The sequence below is a fragment of the Chinchilla lanigera genome, unplaced genomic scaffold (genome assembly GCF_000276665.1).
Source record: "Chinchilla lanigera isolate Chin_1 unplaced genomic scaffold, ChiLan1.0 scaffold00007, whole genome shotgun sequence".
NCBI lineage: Eukaryota > Metazoa > Chordata > Mammalia > Rodentia > Chinchillidae > Chinchilla > Chinchilla lanigera.
Window position 1 is genome coordinate 641,309 of NW_004955408.1, and position 16,597 is coordinate 657,905.

The window sequence follows — 16,597 nt, forward strand, 5'->3', positions numbered from 1 at the left end:
GTGAATAGTTGTCTCTAAATGAGTTTTGTTTCACATATTTACAAAGTAATCTATTTTGAACCTAGGAAAATTTTTTGCAGGGGGAAGTTGTTTGCTTTTAATCATAGAACTTGGGGCTGGGGATTTAGCTCAGCGGCAAAAGCGCCTGCCTGGCAAGCGCAAGGTTGTGAGTTCGGTTCCCGGTACCGGAGAAAAACCACACACAAAAAAAAAAATCATAGAACTTAAGAATTCTGTATCCTGAAGCAGAAATATAAGATTCTGGAGGTCAGGTCATTCTAGTTAACATCCAGAGAAAATCTGTCAAACTGTCAGCTGTCCTATAGAAAATTAAATTACATAATGACCAGTTGTTCCTCCTTGTCTTCATTTACATTCTTTGAAACGTGAGGCTAAAGGAAACACATACACACATACAAATTAAGCAGATGATCAATAGGCTACATTACACAGGGTAATCAGCAGATGCCTGTGTTGATCAGGAGGAAACCAGAACTTTACAAATCCTCTGTCTTCTGTCTCAGCCTTAGATTCCTGGAACCACCCATCCCAAGTAGGGGGCCTCTCCTGGGCAGTGCTGACCTGAGAGTGCCTTCCTCAGGGGGCCTCTGCAGACCTGAAATAGATTCTTGGAGGCTTGTTCTAGTTCCCTTCATCCCTAAAGCCTTGGCTTCTGCAGTTCATTCTGAGGGCTTTCTTTCCCTCAGTTTAGAGCTCTCCAAATCTGACCATGCATCAGGATGAGTGAGGGGCTGTCAGAAACACACCGCAGTGCAGAACAGCATTTGAATGTGCTCCTGAGTGACTCATGTCGTAAGGCTACACCCTCCGTGAGTCCAGGCCCTTGGCTGGTCATAACTGTTTGTGTGGGGGAAAGCAGAGAACTGCTTCTCAGGCTTTGTGTTTGAATGTTAGAGACTTTGGTGAACTTAGCAGACTGTCTGGTGCCCCTGGTTACGGCCTCATTCTGCTGTCTTGGTCCTTGTCTTTGACAAGGCATACCATGCCTGCTGCTCTGTCAGACTTCTCCCCTGAGCTTTGTTATTCTTACTTTCAAGTCTCAGCAATCACAGCTTTCTCTAAACTACCACTTACCCTGCTTACTAAAACATCAGGTGCGATAAAAATTAACTTTCCACATTGAGCAACATTTTGTGGCAATTTTGTCCGACACTGAAGGTCTCAGCCTCAGCACTGCTGAGATTTGGAGTCAGGTCATTTGGTGGGGCAAGGAGTGAGAGGAACTGTCCTGTGGACCAGGTGTTTATCAGTACCCTCAGCCTCTGCCCGCTGGATGGCAAAAGCACCCACACCACACAGTGAAGATGACCCATGCCTCCAATGAGAAGCACAGAGACCTGGAGAACGTCCTCACACAGACCTAGGGGACATCTGCACACAGCTCTGGAGGACGTCTGCATATAGATGTTCCTACCGCACATCTCCAGGCATGTTATTTCCAGTGGATGCCTCACGAGTACCTTTGCATTAACTCTCACCTCCTGCTGCCGCGTGGTAAACAGGCTGTCTGTCTAGGGTAGCCTGCCCTCCTTTGGTCCAGTGCAGTCTGAGTCTCCACTTCCCACAGCTCCCTGTGTCTCCCATGGCTACTAGCTGCGACCCTCAGTGTCTTCCCTTGGGGCTCTGAACTGGCTGGAGTCTGGGCCCTGAGTGCTGCCCAAGCCCTCCTGCCCCAGCTGCGCTGTCCGTTCAGCTCTTCAGGCACGTTCCTTCTTACACACTTGCACTCACTGCGGCATTCCTCCCTCTTGGCAGAGCCAACTTCACAGAGAGGGTAAGGGGCAGAATCCCCTCACCTCCCATCCCTGGCCTTCAGGCGTGATTGCCTTCCCGCTCACCACAAACTCCTATCAAGGTGGAGGCAGTGCCCTCTGTTCTGTTGCTGAGCTTTTTACCTCTGCCAGCTCTCACATCCTTGGGGACCTTGCCCTGTCTGCTCCTTCCAGTGTCATCCTTGGTCACTGCTCATCAGCACTGAGTCATGCTCAAGCATTTCCTTTTCCAGTTTTTAAAGCTCTGAAACCATCACCTGCCACACACCACCCTGCAGTCTCTGCCCTCACAGTCTCTGCCCCCCCGCCTTTGCAGGGTCTAGACTCACTGCCTCTTCCTCACCTCACTGCAGGGTGTGGGTCGCTTCATGTCTTGTGTCTGTCTGTCCTTCGTCTCTAACGCGCCCACCAGGGGCCTGAACTAAGCCTTTCTGTCTATATATATCAAGCCTCCCATGGGTTGCTGACTTTTTTTTGCATTGACCTTTGCTTTTCATCCTCTGCCGCACTAATTTATTGTGGACAGATGGCAGTTGGCATTGCTTTGGGGACCTCCTGCTTGTGTCAGTTGATTACAGTTGATCATCCTTTGAATGTTAGCCAACGTGTCTTAGAAACTGAGAAACAGCCACCTTACTTAAAGGTTAGCCTCGAAATTTTTAGTAGGTAAAAATAACATTTCAGAAGTAGAGTGCCCTAGCTTGGATGAACAAGTGTTTAAGGTGCCCATTGGGAGCTGAAATGGGTCAGGCAGCTGGCCACTGGCTGGCTGAAGAGCTGCCGGGCACCCTACCTCGGGGACAGGGCTGGCATCCATGGCCTCTGCCACCAGTCCAGGTGAGGGGAGGGAGTTCTTGTCACTGAGCCTTAGTAATCTTGGGTCCTTTTGTCTGCCAGGTCCTTGACAGGGCCCCCAGGGGCTTCGAAGCTGTGAAAATACACCCCTTCCCCCAATGTAGACTTCTGCTGGCCCACCCAGGCCCCATTTTCTGACCTCTCTGGTTGTGGCAAATAGAAAGGGGGAGGAGCTGCTCTTTGGTGTGACCAGTTTTGCCTGTTCCATTATTCCATATGTTGTGTGTTCTGTATCCCAAAGCATGTCTTACAGGAGTAATGGCTCCCCGGTTGTCCTTTTCACAGTTCCCCGCCCCTCAGCACACGGGCTGCCTCACCTCAGTGTCGCTCAGCCCTAAGTGTGCCAGGCCCTTTCTGCTTTTGTGTGGATTCTCTTACTGGAGTCTTTGATTGTAAGAGTGGGACCGGGCTTCTTTCCAAGACTTCGCTGGCCCACTGTGCTGTCCACAGCAGCCCCCTGGCTAGTGAGAAGGTGCCTGCTGGGATTGGCAGGGTGTTCTAATCATTCCTTGGGGTTTCCTGTAAAACTTTAACTTCACTTTGCCTGCTTAACAATACCTTGGGGGTTAGTTTGGAGCAAGGGGATAGGAACATGGGGTTTTTAACTTCTAGGGTATGTGTTTGTGGTATGTAGTGATTTCATTCACGATGGCAGTTGGTACCTGTACATAACATATGGTAATTCTTTCTACTTCACTTGCTCTGCCCTCCCTCAGGGACGATTGTGAGTTAGCTCAGGGAGGGAGGTTTTCCTAGTTTGTCTCTAAAAACCAGTTAGTCTTCGCTGCCTTTCATTGCAGTGCTTGACAGCACAGAGGAGACTAATGTGCAGCGAAACAGGGAGGAAGGCACTCGTTCTTTTAGATCACCAAATGCAGAATGAAGCGGCTACTTACGAAGACCAGCATAAGAGGAACCCACTTGCAGCTCAAGGTTGAAGGAACAGATAGCGAACACTGATTTATGTCTTGTTAGAAATTAAACATGAGAGTTAACACCACTTTGTTCTTTCAGAATAACCAGTAGTAGAAAAGCAAAAACACTGGCCAGAGCCACCCTTTAAACTTGTATAAGCCAGGGCTTTTCCTTGACAGGTTAAATGCTCCCACCCCAGCATCACAGCGACTCTGGTCAGAAATCACACAACTTTATCTCTTCCCCATCACTCAGCCAAGTCCCACTGTCCACCCTGCACTGACAGACCTGACCAGAGTACTTCCTGGCCATGCCAGCCGCTGCCAGGTCTGTAAGCCACCCACACACCCCCAAAGTGCGTGCGAGACATCCGAAATACGCACCATGGTCACTTCTTAGAGGAGGTCCTGTCGTTTATATTAGATCGCAGGGGTCTGTGTCCCTAAAGCAAGTTGGGAAGCCTTGTTCTATCTGACTGCTGCTGAAAAGTAGAGCTGAGGGCATCCCTGCAGTAAGGAGCCCATCACCCACTCTGGAGCACTCCCACGGGTGGGTGCCAGCAACAAGAAGCAGACATGACACATGTGAGCCACACTGGGCCTTGCCTCTGACTTGGGGGCTTGAGAGCCTTCAGGAACGATGAGGTTCTGGTAAATGGGTCGTTGGCAAGTTGATACTTTCAGACTTCATGATGGGTCTTTATTCTTACCCCAAAGAGGGGGGTGAGTTTTATCAGCCTCCTTTTTTTTTTTAATCAAAACTGCATTTTTCAACCAGCAGTCAAACCATTTATGTGTTAAATTAACAGTCAAGGTTTTAAAGGCATACCATAGTCCACGTTGGCATCTTTCTCAAGATAGCTTTTACTTGGACTGGTGTCTCCTCCTGCCTGTGCGTCTCTGGGCGCCCACCCCTGCCTGTTCGGCCCAGCTCCAGGGCTGCCGTTGGGTTTGGCAGCAGCCCTCACACTTACGTGGGGGTGCTCGAGATTGGAGAGTGGTCTCCGCAGCTCCCTTCCGAGGAGCACGAGCTTCTGACCTAAGCTTGCAGGCTCCTCCTGGACTGACTTACGTCCTGTCACAGGGTGTGACTTTCTGTTTCCCAGAATTTGAGAAGAAATCCCCACACCTGCCCCTTCAGAGTTTCAGCTGAAACTTGCTGAGGGTTACTTGATTATTGGAACTGTCAGTTTACCACTTTCAACAATTCCAATTGCCTTGTGACTTTTACAGTCATTAAACATAGGTTGAGGTCTCTGAAATCAGTAATTATACAGAGAACTTTTTTGAATTAACTGTGACTTAGTATCTGTTAGAAATTCCATTTTTTTACATTAACTATTACAGAAAACTTAACTTACAAGATATGATTTCTTTAGTCTTAATAAATTGTTTAGGTTTCCTCAAGTCTTTTTTGGAATTTTGATGAATAAGATGTCCAAGTCAAGCACAATGGACCTGTCTGTAGTCCCGGCTTCTCAGGAAGCTGAGGCAGGGGAATCCCTAGAGCCCAGGAATATGGGGACAGTCTGTGCAACATAGTGAGACCCTCCCTGCCCTTTTTTTTTAAGGCAGGGCACTTAGCTAAGTTGTAATAGAGTGCTTGCCCAACATGCACAAGGCACTGGGTTCCATCCCCAGCCCTACAAAAATAAAGTCCAAGCAACCATACCCCACTTAGCAGTTCTTATCACAGTGTTATCAATATATGAGACTGGGTTCAGAAGATTTTCTGCAAGTTTAATCCCCCTCTTTGTCTCTTGTAACTTACCAATAAATGCCAAAATAAGGAAAAATAGACTAACTAAAAATTCCATTTTTTGCATTTTGACCTAATAGGTTTTCTATATATAATTGATGGTGTAATTCTCCATTTTTTTATAGGCACGTCTTCCACAAATCTTGTGTTGATCCTTGGCTTAGTGAACACTGTACCTGTCCTATGTGCAAACTTAATATTTTGAAGGCCCTGGGAATTGTGGTATGTTTCCTATTTCATTGTTACTTTTCTGTAGTATTACATCTAAGTATAGTACAGTGTAATACAATATAACACTGTTGGTATGATAGGAGATATGATATAGTGACACAAAAATAAACTGACTCTTTGCCATGTACCTTTGTTAATTCAGCACTGCCTTCCTTCCAGATTATTTCAAAGTCTAGAAAGTCCAGAAAAGAAGATTGTAACTGTACTAGTCTACTGTAAACGTGTGTTTCCGGTGGGTGGTGGGTGTATGAAGAACTGACACAGGGACGCAGACGTGTGGCCTTTGTTTAGTCTCTCGGCAGTGTGGCCAGTGGCGCGAGTCTGCCGGCTGTGTCAGGCTCTGGGTTCCAGCTGCACGCCGCACACACACAAATCAGTCACAGACTTTTACTTTGGTCCTGTAGTTGTTTTTCTGCATTTGATGCGATATAAAACCATAAAATTATGTCCTCACTGATATTCCTTCCTCTTAAGTTTGCCTGTGGTCTCTTGGGTGTTGGTCAGTTGCAGGCAGCAAAGGCACATGGTGACTGAAGCCCTTGAAGAACCTTGAGCAGCCTGGTAAGGGCATTGCCAGGTGAGCGGCACAGATGAGGTCAGCTGTCCCAGAGCCAGGCCCGCCCTGACCAGCCGAGATGCTGGAGTCACTTTTGTTTCCCTTGCTGCAAAGGAGTATATATCCAGGGCTTTGCTTTTTGAAGGAAGATAAAATATTTTCTGGTCTCAAAAAAAAAAAAAAAAGATGAATGATCTCCTCATGCGACAGAAAACTGAGCTTGATCTAACAGATGAGCTCTTCATTTTACCTTACAACCCAAAGGAGATCTGAGTAGTCCTGTTTGAATTATGCTGTCAGATCATGGTTGCCTGCTTCTCCAGAGATCATGAAACAGCTTAACTCGGGCTTGCTGGATCTCTACATTACTGACACTTAAAACTAGATAACTCCTTCTCATAGGGGCTGACTTGTGCCTTACAGGCTGCAGCAACATCCCTGGCCTCTATTGCTACATGCTGCAGCTACTCAGGAGGCTGAGGCAGGAGGATCACTTGCATAGGAGTTTGAGCAACATAGTGAGGACCTTAAAAAAAAATAAAGTACCCCAATATTGGGGTGTAGCAATTCTCCCCTGGGAGACTGATTAATAGAGAATCTCCCAGAGAGACTGGGAGACTGATTAATAGAGAATCTACATTGTGTGACACTAGTCAAATCCAAGCACACTTAGTCACTGCCTCTTGCCTATTCTTTTAGGTACTGGTACTTGCCCATTTTAAATGGAGATCCTACTAAAATGTACAATAAGCCATCATGGTTCTTTAAATATAACAAGCCTCTTCTAACTGGTGTCTTTGAAAGCATCAGTTTTATACTATGCTATAATTTTTTAAAATAGAACTTTGTATGATCTAAAATAGAATTCTTTTGCTCTGGAATCCTTCAATTCTGGGTTTGCTTGGCTGTGACTTCTCTCTGTATAAACTTTTCTCAGCCGCCTTTCCCAACTGTGCTTTTCATATGCTGTCAGCTATAAGCAGAAAGAGTTAGAGGTTGCTAGGGAAACTAAATATTCATATTGTTAGATTGGAAGATTCTTAAGTACAGTTTTTAATTGGTAAACCTTGGCCCCAACCAGTTACATACCTCTCCTTCAGGATTAAGTGCTTAGGTTTTGAAAGGGATCATTGTCTTTGGGTTTTTTGATTGTTTGTTTGTTCCTTTTTTTTATCTTAAAGAAAAAAAACAAAATTTCAAAACAAGATAATAGGAGGGCATCTCCTACCTCTTTTGTCTGTAACTCACTATTATTTGTCTATTTATTTTCCTGAGAAACTATCTTATAGATAACAGTATGTAAAACAATAACCATAGATAATTTCCTACCACTTTGTCTGTAATTTGGTAAGCCACCCCTATTATTATGTTATTCTTCTTTTACTCTTTAAAATAAAAAAGTAAAAAGATAATAAGAGGGCAACCATGGTTAATACCTTGCATATTGTTATCTTTAAATTAGTTACTCAGAGTACAAGTTGTAAGCACTTAATTGTCTAAACAATATTAGCACAAGCCTTTCTTTTCATTGAACTAAGAGAAATTAGTAGTATAACTATCTTAACTACCTTTTATATACATATTTTTATTTGTTTTTCCCTTCCTTTTCTCCTTTCCCCCATCCCAGTTTCTTTCCTTTTGAAGTTTCTTCCATTTTACAATATCTGTTGTACAGTTTGGATCTTATTTACTCTTTCACACTAGAGAGACAATACGATGTTTACACATGTGCATCTGGTTTATTTACGCTTCTCACACTAGAGAGACAATACGATGTTTACACATGTGCATCTGGTTTATTTCACTTATGAGTATGGTCTCAAATTGCATCCATTTACCTATAAAAGTCTCCAATTTATCCTTCTGTATGGCTGAGTAGTACTCCATTGTATAAAAAGACCACATCTTTTTTATCCATTCCTCAGTTGATGGGCATTTGAGTTGTTCCCAAGATCTAGCTATTAAAATTGTGCTGCTGTAAACATAGGTGCACATTTATTGCTGTGGTATGATGTTTTTAATTCTTCTGGGACAATACCCAGCAGGGGAATAGCTGGGTCAAATGGGACCTCCAATCCCAGTTTTTGAGGAACCTCCGCAGATTGCTGCAGTGGTTGTACCAGTCTACATTCCCACCAGCAGTGGAGAAGGGTTCTCTTTGTTAAAAGTCTTCAGTTTTAATCTGCCCTTTGCTGTCTGCCTTACGTGGGTCTAAAGATAGAAGATATTTAAAAACTGAGTACCAGGTAAATAGGACACTTTCAAGAAGTTAACAGGGTGGAAGAGGAATTTTTATGTTATCTCTTACATTTAACATTAGCCAAAGTAATACTGTTTGTCTCTTAAGCTGAATGTCTCTCAGCATTATAATCTTGACTGTCTCTGCCTGTGAGCCATGTCCACAAAAGGTTGTCCTTTCTTTACAAAGATGCATTTTCTTAGTTACTCAGTGAATTGTGGTTTTCCTTTGTACCATTTTTAGGAGGTTATCTTGTCCTTTTGAAAAAACCTTTTAGGTTAGAAAAGAAAAAAATAGATGGGCAGGGAAATGAGATGAAACCTCATGAATAAAACTTTTCGAAGTTTTTGCAGTGGAATGTCATTTAGGAGTTTATCAAAGAACTTTTTATTCTTTACAGTTATTCTTAATCTGGAAATATTTTGCAGCCAAATCTGCCATGTACTGATCACGTAGCATTTGATATGGAAAGGCTCACCAGAACCCAAGCAGTTAACCGAAGATCAGCCCTAGGTGACCTTGCCAGTGACAACGCCCTCGGTCTGGAGCCACTTCGAACTTCTGGGATCTCACCTCTTCCTCAGGATGGGGAGCTCACTCCCAGAGCGGGAGAAATCAACATTGCAGTAACAAGTAAGTGGCCCCAGGCACCAGGCAGCATCACTGCTTCTGTTGAGCATGCGCTGTCATGAGGAGTTGAGGCCCTGGGCCAGCAGCTCTAAAAGGAGAAAGCAGTGTGCACGTCTGTCAAGTCAGGTGTTTGGAATTGCAGAGCTTTCTTTACCATAAGGAGCCGGTGTATTGGTGTGTCATTAATAGGAATAACTGGATTGAAGAGGAGTCATCCAGAGTTTTGTCTCAGTAGCTGTTTCTTAAGCTTGTTTTGAAATCTTCGCATTGCAAACAGGCCTGTTAAAGGAAGACACCAGAATGTGGTACAGGCCAGCAGCAGTGCTGGCATGCTGCAAACTAGGCACTGGTTCTGCCCATCTCCCAGGGTGCAGGCAGCTTGCTAGAATTTTAGCCTAAAAATTCACAGCTGCAGGAACAGTTGAGATGGTCTGTCCATGGCTCACATTATCTCCTACTTCTTACAGCGGTTTGGTTTCTTGGTACTTAACCCTTTGGTGCAACTGTGCATGAGATGGGAGAAGAGCCAAAGTACAGTCCGCCTTTAAAGAAAAATGTTTGAGGCTAGTTATGAAGGCCTTGACTGTCGAAGCGCTGACAGCAGAAATGAAATGCACAGGTGTTTTGAGGGCAGTGCCCAGGCGCAGTGTGAGTGGGGAGGCGTGCGTGGCTAGCAGCGTGTGTGGGCGTTGTAGGCATTCACCCTGTAACCAGTCAGCTCCTCCTCACCTCCATTCTCCCCATGCAGTTTCCATCTAACAACCTCTCACCCATCTCTTGTTGCCGCTCTGGCACTGCCTTTTCTGATTCGTGCTGTTGCTTGCCTAGAGCCTCAAGCCTTGAAGCTGATGGGACTCCGCTTACCACTGGGAGTCAGTAAAACGGGGAGAGATAGGTTTATAAAGTAATTTTCCTTTTACATATTAAGACTCTTGCAATCTGTCCAATGGAAAGACATGCTTTTAACCAGCCAGAGATTACCCTTAGATTCCCCATGTGTTATTTTATCTATTGTCTGAACTCCAGGAACCTCCATTCAGTTATAAGTAGAACTATTTTCTTTGCTAGTTTGGCTCATTTCTTACTATTTGCAGTGATTTGTTTCAATAGCATTTCTTAGTTTCCTTACTCCAGCATTTAGATTTTATTATCTACATTTTTAAAAAGTGACCCTAGGGCCAGGAATATAGTCCAGCAGCACAGGCGCCTGCCTGGCAAGCACAAGGTCCTGAGTTTGATTCCCGGTACAAACAAACAAACAAACAAATAAATGTGACCTAGAAATAATAAAGGAGACAGAAGTTGTTTATTAATGAGTTCTTGTAAATCCTTCATTGATCATACATTTATTGAGCACCTACTACTACATTAAGTACAGACTGTTATATTTTAATGTAGAAACGTTCTCTGGATATCTTACATTTTTGATGATAAAGAAATACTACTTCATGTGCCAAATTAATTACCTTTAGCAGAATTTAGACATGGTTCCATAAATAAAATTCACTGGATTAAGCTAGACCCAAGCTAGTTCTCCTTCCCCCCACAAGCCCCTGTAGCTCCATAGCAACCGCGATGCCATCAGCCAGCACCCACGGTGTACACGGCACTGTGCTACATGAGCAGCAGGGGGTGGGGCTGGCAGGCCGGCCCTGCAGGCCACTGTGGAGAGGCCTGCGCCTGTCGGCTGCTGCTGTGAGGGTGTGCCCTTCTCCTTGAACGCTGACTTTTAAAGTGAGATGACCAGTTCACACATGTATGTGTATTCAGAACTCACAAATATAGAGATAATTGAAGTTCTAAGTGTTCGTCTGCTTATCATATGTAAAAGAATCTGAGAAGAGCTGGGGTGTAGCTCAGTTGTAGCACGCATGCTTCGTTACAAAAAAGAAAGGAGAAAAAGGAGAAAGTGCTTTGTTAATCTCCTTGATGATGATAGCCATTCGCTCACTTCTTGATTTTTTTTAAATGTCAATATATATTTTTAATCTAAAATACATGATAAAATGGTGGATTTTGTACATGTTCTTGAACATTCAGTTTGACCTAAATAAAAAGCCTCACTCTAATGATGAGACAATGGCTGCACTAAAGTGTTTACTAAGCATTTTGATAATATAAACTAATTGAGGCAGAGATACTCTCATAGAACAAACCCAACACCCCAGAGCCCTAGAGAGCAACTCTTAGCCTTTACAATCTAATGGAAGTACAGTGAACTTCTAGAAAAATGCCTCTACACACACAATTTTGCATGTAGCTTTAGGATTCATGAAATACAGACTAAGAAATATCTATATGCCAGGCACAGTAGGGTGTGCCTGTAATCCCAGCCACTCAGGAGCCTGAGGCAAGAGGATCACAAGGTCAGGGCTAAATTGGGTACCCTAGCAAGACCCTTTCTCAAAATAAAAATGAAACATGATGGGAATATACTTCAGTGGTAGAGCGCCCCCTGGGTTCAGTCCTCAGTACTGCCCACAGAGCAACATGTTAGGTCCTTTTGGGTCTAAACATTAAACATTCCAAGTGTAAATACTGCTTCTCTGCCTTATTACAGATATGGGGAGGGGGGGTTACTGAGTAGTAATTTGTTAAACCACCCCTTGTTAGTGTGTACTCTAGGAAATATTTTATAGTTAAGACTTTTAGGAAGTCAGATTGGTTCTTGGGTTATTTCAGAAGTTCTTGATAAGTACTGTTTTTTGAATGTTTTCTTGACTGAATTCCCGAGTGGAGACAGGGACACTAGAGAGAAGCCCTAGGGTTCCATATGCGGAGGTTCGCTACTCGGTGCTGGCCCAATACCTTGCCAGTCACCTCCGCTTCTCTTTCTCATGAAGCCAGAACAACCAGCTTGCTTGCCGGCAGTGGGACCCGATACCATTTTCTTCAGACACCAAGGAGATGTCCTTTTAATGTAAATACCCTAAGTAGACCCTAAGAGGAAGAGGATGTGGAGGTGAAGGCCACGGGAGGCCGGCTCACAGACTGCTTGGGATACCCGCGAGACCTTGAGAGCCTGTGCTCCGCATTTCTGAGCCTTTGCCTGGGAGTGAGTGATGCGACCACACAGAGGTGGCAAAATGAAGCTTGAAAGACGGCTGTGCTTGTGGTTGCTCTACTGTCCTTTAAATTACATTAAATGAAGATGCCAATGTCCGTGTGCAACTTTATATGCACACTTTTTCTGTGCACCTGGTGGTGGCCACACTCCTTTCGTACCTCATGACCTGCACTGGAAGAAACGGTCGGGCCGTGCTTTCTTTCTCCCTTGCACCTTTTACCAGTGCCTCCACTAACCTTCTCCAGTTAGTAGCTCTCTAGCAAGCCTCCTCCTGCTTCACTTCTTTGAGCCAGTCTTGGCTTACACCTCCGTTGACGTCTGCTTCGTTGCATTTGAGGGAATGTTGACATCGATTTGACTTAAGCCTTCTCCCCAGAGTGATTTCCTCCCTTTCCTTTGTCAACAGAAGAATGGTTTATTATTGCCAGTTTTGGCCTCCTCAGTGCTCTTACACTCTGCTACATGATCATCAGAGCCACAGCTAGCTTGAATGCTAATGAGTAAGTAACAAATTGTTTTTTGGATTGCATGTGCCAGATGGTCCCAAAATATATGTAGAATAATTTTCATTAAGGAGATGAGAATTGAGCTCCCACCAGCTTCCTAATGGAGATACCATGATACCATGATCCTAATGGATCATAGCTAGCAAAGTAACTTATTTCATGAGCATGTATTTTTAGTCAGCTACACAGATTGGGAGTTCACTGTGTTCAACAAGAACAGGTCACTAAGAGAAAAGATGTAAGGGTTTCAGTAGCCACAAACTTAGAATGAATTGACAGTGTAGTACAAATGCCAAGGGAACCAGTGTAGTCGTGGTGTGTAAAGAGTATCAGATCCTCATCACTGACAGGAGCCGCGTCTCTCTGGGTGGGCTACACAGACTTTACCTAGGTCTTACACAGCCAGCTCTGGGGGAACACCAGCACCCTTAACTGCATCAAGAATGTTTAGCCTGCAGGAAAGACCATCAGAAAGAAGACCTGCTGTTTCTGTCAACAAAGACTGGAAGAAGGGAAAATCAGTATAAACTATCTTTAAAGGACAGAATGAAGGCCAGAGAGTAGGTTAGGGGAAGGCAAATTCCACCAAACTAAAAGGAAGAGTCAGGTGACTTCGTGGGGATAGTTTGCTGCAGGGAGTTCTCAGGACCAAGAATGCAGGTGGAAGCTGAGTGTCGCTTGGAGGGGAGATATTCTTCAGAGGATGAAACTTGGATCAGAGGACTGTCACGGCCCATTTTGTTAAAGGGATAGAAAGCTATTGACCACTGCTCACCATTATTTATAATACAGTAAGCAATCTACAGTAAGGTAACTTCCTGACTATTACAGTTATTTTCTCGGCTTCTCCAGAAACAGTAACCCAAATACTGAAAAGGTGGAGCCCACATGTAAGGAATAAGTTGGTGTCAAGAAAAACATGCAGGTCAGGGGCTGGGGATTTAGCTCAGCGGCAAAAGCGCCTGCCTGGCAAGCGCAAGGTTGTGAGTTCGGTTCCCGGTACCGGAGAAAAACCAAAAAAAAAGAAAAACATGCAGGTCAATAATTTGAGCTACACAAATTTGCTCACTCATTTATTCTAGCAGATCGTAAATTGTGAAGGCCTCTGCCAGCAACATCCCCACCCAAATAAGGAGACCAGACAAAACCTGGGTTGTTTGAATCAGCTAAGCAAGACTTGTCAAGGGAACATTTAAAGATCTTAGTGACCCATTCCTTTACAGCAAGTTGATTTTCCAAAAGTAGCTTCCCACAGAAGGTACAGGAAGGGTTTCTGGTTTTGTTCTAAATTTTGAAGCCTTACTCTAAATCCTTTCTTTTACCAGTATTTGTAAAAACTAATTAGAGATGAGTGCAACTGGGTACTGCCCACATTTAAACCCAAATCAGCCCTGGTGGACTCTGTGCTCCATCTTTAGTTACGTCCTGGCACGTCTGGTGATCAGTAATAACCAAAGTCTCGTGCAGCTTACTTAACACCGTCCAGATGTGGACGCAGCAGGCACTTGACTTCCACTTGCAGTGACGTGGTTTCATCGTCTCTGCTCCAATCCCTTGGGTCGGTGCTTGCTAACTGGCCATGACATTCTCCAGCCTTCGGATGAGTCTTGCTGCCTCACTCAGTAGGTCAGCAGCAAGGTTCTTCTGTTTGGACACCTGATGTAGTTTCCTTCGGCAGAGCGCTGTGTTAATTATTCAGAGTCTATAGCTGGACTCACCTGAAATTGACCCTCAGCTCCTCCATTTTTCAGTTGTGAAACCTGGGCAGTGCTTATCTGAAGCTTATCTCAGTCATCCATAAAACGAAGATAACTGCATTACAGGTTTCTTGTGAGAATTAGGATATATAAAGTGCTTAGCACAGTGCCTGGTACATAATAAGTGCTCAATAAATGTTAGCCAAACACATTGCTGCAATTCTGTCCAAGTTCTGTGGCTAAGGTGGCCCTATGCCTTTATCCCTTGGCAAATGAACTTAATTTCTTCCATGAAAGAGGATACAGAACCATAGAGGTCTGTAGTGCTTGTTTCATACCTCAGTTCAGAGAGAAATATTTATCTTGCCTGCAACCACCTCTTTTACTTACTCCCACGCTGACCCATCAGGCTAAATAATAAAATAATATAAGTAAATATTGTGATAATAATACAAGTAAATAATATTGGTAAAAATTTTACCAATAAGTAATAGCCAGTACAAGCAAATAATGACGTTCTGGGCACTTGTAAAGAATTATTAAGTAATTTAATGGTCACTTGACTGGTGCTAGAATCTGCCAGATGCCCACTGTATGCATCAGATATTAAAAAGGATGCTCAATAGACTGGAAACCCAAGTACTGGGGTCATAGTACTTTAGTTTCATGCATAAATGCCTGCATGACTCAGAATCTAAGTCTTGGATCCTAGGATCCATGCCTTAGTCCTACCCTTTCTCATTAGCCTTTCTAGAGGCCTGATACTGCAGTTACTCATTTGACTATTACTTGTCTGCCTTCAGTCAAACCCACTGAAGGACAATGTTCATGATTCCATTTAGAGAGAGAACTTGAGAGTGTGTGTGGGTATGCGTGTACACACTTGTGAGTGCATGAAAGGGTGATCAATAAAAGACTCACGGTAATTATCTTAGATTAGAATTTGGGGTGGTGTTTTCCTCTCCAGTTTGTGCTTTTGTGTTGCTTTGCTGTTTTGCTTTTTTCAATAAGCATGAGTTACTTAATTTTTAAAGGCCTTTTTTTCTAGAAGGTAATAGAAAAGATAATAAATAATCATTTTTACCCGATGTCTCAAATGTGTTGATGAAAACATTCCTGTCTGATTTTATTCCAGAAAAGGGTTTTAGAAAATAAGTTCATAATTATTCACTTATGAATTCTTTACAACCTGCCTTTATTAGTAAGGAACTTACAACCATAATGAGATTCCTGTTTTCATTTTAAGCACCCTGGTTTCATTTTCAGGGAACCTCATTCATTTAGAAGAGAATCTTATATATAAACAGATCTAAAGACCTTTTGACGTTCTAGTGATTATTTGAAAATTGACAGAAGCCTGCATTCTCCATACATGACTAGAACTGTTTAGTTTCCTCACAGTACTCGTAGTCGCTGGCTTGTAGATTAGTTTCAGTAAGTGCTTCACTCTGCATTCACCCGGGCAGCCCTGTGGGCTCTGCCACCGCCGAGGAGCAGCCCACGCAGGGCAGCAGTGCTCCACCCTGCCTCGCTCCAGGACTGCGAGGGCTGACGCTGTTGGCTGCATCTGAAGTCAGTCAGAGGCGTGCACTCAGAGTCACGGCCATTCCAGTGAGGAAGTACTATCTATTCAAGCACCACACTGCGACTGATGGTGCCTTAAAATGGTTTTACACTGCACACAAGTCTGGGGAATTTTGAGACTGCAAAGACAAACAGGATGGTAGTCAGGCAGATAAATGCAAGGTAAATCGTAGGTATTAGTTTCACATACCTCTCTTTCTTGGTACTACATAAGTAAGATTATTGAGCTTTAATTCCCACAGGTTGTTTGCTCTACTTACTCAGATAAACCTTGGGAAATCCCAACAAATATCAGCTTATATTTGAGTCTCGATATTTTCATTATTATTTCTACTTGAGCAAAGGTGTGGGTGATGTAGGAGAGATTTTAAGTTGAATGGGAGGTTTAACTAGGTATGCTCAGAGCCCTTTTCCTCTTCCCAGAATTTCAATTCATAGAAATCATGGCCTGACTCTTCAAGGCAGTCTCAGCCGGAACGAAGTGCACCTGGTATGGCTAATAGAAAGTAACGGGAACAGATGTTTCTGTAGCACAACCCAAGATCCGGAAACCCTAACTTGGCTGGGGTTGTAGCTCAGGGATTGGGCACTTACCTGACATGTATGTATGAGGCTCTGGGTTTGATCCCCAGCACTCAACACTTGATCTTAGCCAAAAGGCCAAGAAGCGATTTTGGGGTTTTTTTTTTTCTGGTACCGGGAATCGAACTCATGACCTTGCGCTTGCCAGGCAGGCACTATGCCAATGAGCTAAATCCCCAGCCCC

The 16,597-nt window shown here is 44.0% G+C and overlaps 1 protein-coding gene across 1 annotated transcript in view; it reads left to right on the forward strand.

Moving 5' to 3' along the window:
- Positions 1-16,597, forward strand: part of Rnf130 (ring finger protein 130) — a gene marked incomplete in the record, with an annotated part of 99,057 nt that overhangs the window by 79,590 nt on the left and 2,870 nt on the right. Inside the window, 3 exon segments of the mRNA XM_005376010.2 lie at positions 5,447-5,543; positions 8,776-8,980; positions 12,451-12,544. Of these exon segments, the coding sequence (XP_005376067.2) occupies positions 5,447-5,543; positions 8,776-8,980; positions 12,451-12,544 (396 nt within the window).